The 4,814-nt window shown below is 40.2% G+C and overlaps 1 protein-coding gene and 1 long non-coding RNA gene across 3 annotated transcripts in view; both read left to right on the plus strand.

The window, feature by feature from the left end:
• The first annotated feature begins 712 nt into the window (after positions 1-712).
• Positions 713-2,665, plus strand: LOC126401914 (uncharacterized). The gene is made up of 3 exons (XR_007571136.1): positions 713-806; positions 945-1,007; positions 1,193-2,665. It is a non-coding gene; the product is annotated as an uncharacterized LOC126401914 (long non-coding RNA).
• A 326-nt stretch (positions 2,666-2,991) lies between these two features.
• The window catches only part of LOC126401856 (OX-2 membrane glycoprotein-like), a 15,325-nt gene continuing 13,502 nt past the window's right edge, over positions 2,992-4,814 (plus strand). For both annotated transcript variants that reach the window (XM_050063373.1, XM_050063371.1), the window contains exon 1: positions 2,992-3,881. In XM_050063373.1, coding sequence (XP_049919330.1) covers positions 3,827-3,881 — 55 coding nt within the window. In that variant the 5' untranslated portion in view covers positions 2,992-3,826. The remainder of the gene's footprint in view (positions 3,882-4,814) is intronic.

The raw sequence follows: 4,814 nt of genomic DNA on the forward strand, positions 1-4,814 counted from the left end.
AATGCATCCACAATGCAGAGAGTGTTAAAAAACAAATATTTAAATGTACGAAAACTATAGGCTACACCTACAGACACACTCGGGTAAAGCCTCACCTCTAAAACACTCATTCCTGAGCAGGAAACAGCACTTCAAAATAAAAGCTTTGTGCTGGAAATTCACTGAACTTAAAAATAAAGTGTCTTTTTACGGTCCATTCAGAGTGGACCCGCGACCCATGAGTTGGGAACCACTGCTGTAGTGATTCATGCTGTCCAGGCTTGTTTGTGCGCATGTGCACAGACGGAATGCCACCTGACAGGTGGGGGCATATCACGGTGAAGCGTGTAATACACCCGCCGGTCCATAGGGGGATTCCGTGTCAGGGTCACGGTTTACCTCGCCTAGGCGTGTAAAAGACACGCCTCCTTGAAGTTGCAGTACCAGCAGGGGGCGATCATTTTTTCGATGCCTACGGACCCACTTTTTTCACGGACCAACGAAAAATTTACAGATCATTCCCAGCCGCCTCTGCGCCAGGTAAGATGATGATACATGTCTGATTTCTTTATTTTTTATTCGTTTATGNGAGGTCACACTGTCGTCTGCTGATGGTGAGAAACACCTCGGCGTCACTAAGTGAACCTTTATGTGGTCTCATGTCAGTCTCACCATTTGATCTGTAGTTGCTTTATGAATGTTGAGTGTTACTAATTTTCCTCTCTTCTCACAGATGTCACTTTGATCATTGTGTTGGTCGTGGTCATGTCCTTTGTTTGTGTTGCTATCATTATCGCCGGCCTGCTTATTCAAAAACATCGCAACTGGTAATTATAAACTTTTAAACTTGCCTTGTTGTAACACCAGTGTCTCACAGTTAATATTATAATTACTGATTGAGATCTATTTCGACAAAACCCACAAATAAATGTTTGTTCAGCACTGACTTTTCTTAAATCCTTCAGTGTGTCACACAGAGACTCTGAGGAGAACAGGACACCACAAAAAACAACCAAAGACACTGAAGAGTAAGTCACTTAATTCATTTTTCATTTGTGCTTTCATCTGTACCTCCCTAACTTATGTATTAACATATTTATGAAGTCAACCGCGATGCATTGGACCATTATGTGTTCACAGTCAGCAAGTTTATCTCCATCACTGTTGTTCAGAGTGATTTGGAAACTGACTAATATCTTGTTTTTATCTGAAGGTCCAAAACATCTTTACTGATTCAAGAGAACGAGGTGCGTAAGAAGAGGTCTCCTGGGAAAGAGAAAGAAAATGGCTTCCCAAAAGAATCATCTCTGATAGCAGGGTGTCAGCGACAGCAGCTTTTACCATCGCCACAGGACTGTTAAACCAAAACAGAGGAACTAGAAGAAAGCAGCTCCCTGGAGCTTTAACAGTCACATGTAGAGCTCTGAAGCAGGTAACTTCACTCTAACTCAGAGTCACAGTGACTGCAACACAGTGCAACAGTAAAGCTTTGATTCAAACTAATCTAACAGGCAGATGACCAGAATACAAGCTGGTGTGTTTTGATGACAACAAGGAAATGTCCTGTGAGGTTATAGCGCCATCTAGTGTGCTTTGTGAGGAGGAAGACGTTCACATGAGCCCAAGTGCATGGACATAGCACATTTGTAAATAACTATAAGTGTATGCAGCTATAAAGTTTAATTTACAGCTAACATATTAAATAACACACATGATGTTATTTTCTGCATAATATTTTCTGTGTGTTCTTAATTTTGCACTTGACTCTGTTTTTTCTGTCTGGACACATTATGTAGTTGTAATTGTGGTAAAGTTCTGACTGTATGTGGGTCAGGTGGTTTTTGTTGTTGTCTTCTGTCTGTTTATATGTTTCTGCACTTGATGTGCTGTGCATTACTGTATGTCCAAGGTGTTTCTAATGATCTAATGTTGTAGATTTAATAATTTATTCTGACTGTTTATTTTAATTTATTTTTGTTTTGTTTATAAAACAGCTGTATGTTTCACCAGTGGTTTCACTTCTGTTCACTTCATGTTGTTGTTGCCCCTGATTCTTATTTATTTATTGTCCAGTGATGTATGTCTCTGGATAGTTAGAGGACGTTTAACTGACTGGAAACCAGGACGTCCATGTTCTAAAAACATAACTGAAAACATATGAGAGTGTTCAGAAAGATTTAATCTTCCTCTTCTCACTGCACCAACCAAGGACTTTGAATTAATGACACCTACTGAAGAAACAATATAATTTAGCCACACAATTATTCTAGAAGCCGAGAACAATCATTATTTCAGTTATTTTTTTAATACCCTTATGTCGAGATCAAGATTTAGTTATTTATTATTTTTGAGAAAATGAGCTTTGTTATAATGGCCTTAAAAAACATAATAGTAAGCATGGCATTCTTTGCTTGTATGTACACTGAGGCTAAATGATGAATGTGTGTGAGTCTTGTGTTAAAGAGACATTCAGCTACTGTAAAACCTCATTTAATAGCCCGCACTATTATTTAAATCACTGACATCAACAGGCCTATATTTGGGACAGGCCTTTGATTCCTTTCACACAAAACTGTTGCTCAGCAAAGATCAGGAATTACAAACACATTTCTTTTGCCACACCGGGCTGATAAAAGGGACTGGGCTTTTAACTGAGCTTTTATGGTAAATTAAAAATGTGTCGGCAAAATAAACCTTGAATTAAAATGAATGTTTGTGTGGATTGCTGAGCCAAGTCCCAAACTGTCAGGGGCCCCTCTGAGCTTCACCTGCAAAATGTCAAATTAGCACATAGTCTAGCAACCTGGAAGAGACTCGAAATGCCTAGAACACTACACAAAGAGATGCAAAAAAACTGCAAAAAGACACAAAAACAAAAAAGGACAAAATAAACAGACACAAAACCAGCACAAGAGAGTTGGAAGGAGGCAGTCATTGGAAACCAGGGAAAGATGCTAGTAAACCAATAACTTACAGACTTAACATCTAATATCTGCAAACTTATGGAGAGAATGGTAAATGAAAGACTGATGTATTTTATAGAGAAACATGGTTTAATTGAAGGATTTCAAAGTGGATTTAGGATAGGGAGGATTATGGATTATGGAAGTGTAGTGTATGGTTCTGCTGCAAAAACTGTATTAGCTGTGATCCAGGCTCAGGCTCTTAGGCTGTGTGTAGGGGCAAGAAGAACATCACCTGTGTGTGCCTTGCAAGTTGAAGCAGGAGAAATGCCACTGTCTTTACGTAGGAAGAGTTAATTATTGGATGAATCTAAGAGGACATGAATAAAATCACCCAACCGGAAAAGTGTTACAACAATGTTGAGAAAGGGAGAGAACAATGAATTTAAGTTTTGGATGGACAGGAAATGAAACAGCAAGAGACCTGGGGGATGTATGAAATGGAGTTCTGCCCGACAGTATTGTGGCCTGCAACCCCTGTGTGGATGTTACAGTATGGTAATGGGACACTTCACATTATAGGAAAACATGTAAATGGATTATGTGACTATTGTCAGACCCCAGAAACAGAGAGGAACGGAAGGAAATGCTGGAGGAGATGAGGAGAGAAGGACTCACAGGATCAAGCTTAAAGGACATACTGGCGTGTGGTGAGGCTGGGAAAGGCAGAAAGTGTCCGATGTGCTTTCTAAAAAGAACTCGACTCATATGGAGAATATGAGGCACTGGATAATATAGGAGTCAAATAACTCCAGAAGATGGCGGTGATGCAACGCTAAGGATGCAAACTGCCGTTAAACCACAGAGAAGAAGAAGAAGAAGGACACGCCCCTTACATCAGTAAGTTTCACTTGAGACTTTTGGCGGTAGATCCAGCAGCGGAAATGGTGCACCGAGCAGTCATCCTTCTCCTTTGTTTGTTGGGATTCCTTCAGAAAGGTGAGGAAGAGATAACAGTCATTTCATAGCCTGTAAGTTATTTATTTTAATGAAACTGAAAGCACAGCTGTGTGACTCCTGTCGGCTCTGTTCTTATTATTGCAGGTGTGTAATGTGTTTTTGGCGGGTAATTGTGAAAATGCTTTTACTTTGTTTGATGACAGTATTACAGTTTTACATAGACGTTCGCAAAGCAACAGATAGGCCTACTTAACAAATGAGACTTCATCACTGAGTTAAACCTGACTATTGTAGCCTATTATATCACAACAACAACAACAACAATAACGACAACAGGCGCGCGCGGGAACGCAGCGGCCTGTATCACGAAGCGAGATCAACCTTTCCTGGGTTACCCAGACCTATCCTGGGTTGACTAACCCTAACAATGGCAATCAGGATAATCGGTATCACGACGCTGGATGTCAACTCGGTAACTCAACCCAGTGTTGCTTTATCAAGAGCCGTGAACGCGCACGCAGTGGACCAATCACAATCATGAGAGAAGCGCAGTGTCACTGAGCGTCCTCACAGAGCGCCGTATGTGAGGGGAAAAAAGTATTTCTAGTGAGGATCAGAGATTAATTCTACTAAAATATGAGGGGGAGAAAAGCAACTTTACAGAATAGACCAACACCGTGGCAGCTGCAGGAGGAGGAAACATGCGTGGCAACGCATAACGGGATGAATAATGTTTAGTTTTAGTTTAGATTAGTTTATTTGCACATAATGTTAAAAACAGACAGTATAACATTTACAAGATTAAAAAAAGAAAAGTGCCAGAGAGGTTAGAAGCCACTAAAAGCTCAAACATCAATGAAATCACATAATAGAGAAGGAAAAAAAACGGGTCAGGAAAGAAGAAACAGAGGAGGAGAGAGGGAAAAATCAAGACAAAGGTAGGTTAAATGACTCATCACTGGTTCAAGTAGC

The sequence above is a fragment of the Epinephelus moara genome, chromosome 15 (assembly GCF_006386435.1).
Source record: "Epinephelus moara isolate mb chromosome 15, YSFRI_EMoa_1.0, whole genome shotgun sequence".
NCBI lineage: Eukaryota > Metazoa > Chordata > Actinopteri > Perciformes > Serranidae > Epinephelus > Epinephelus moara.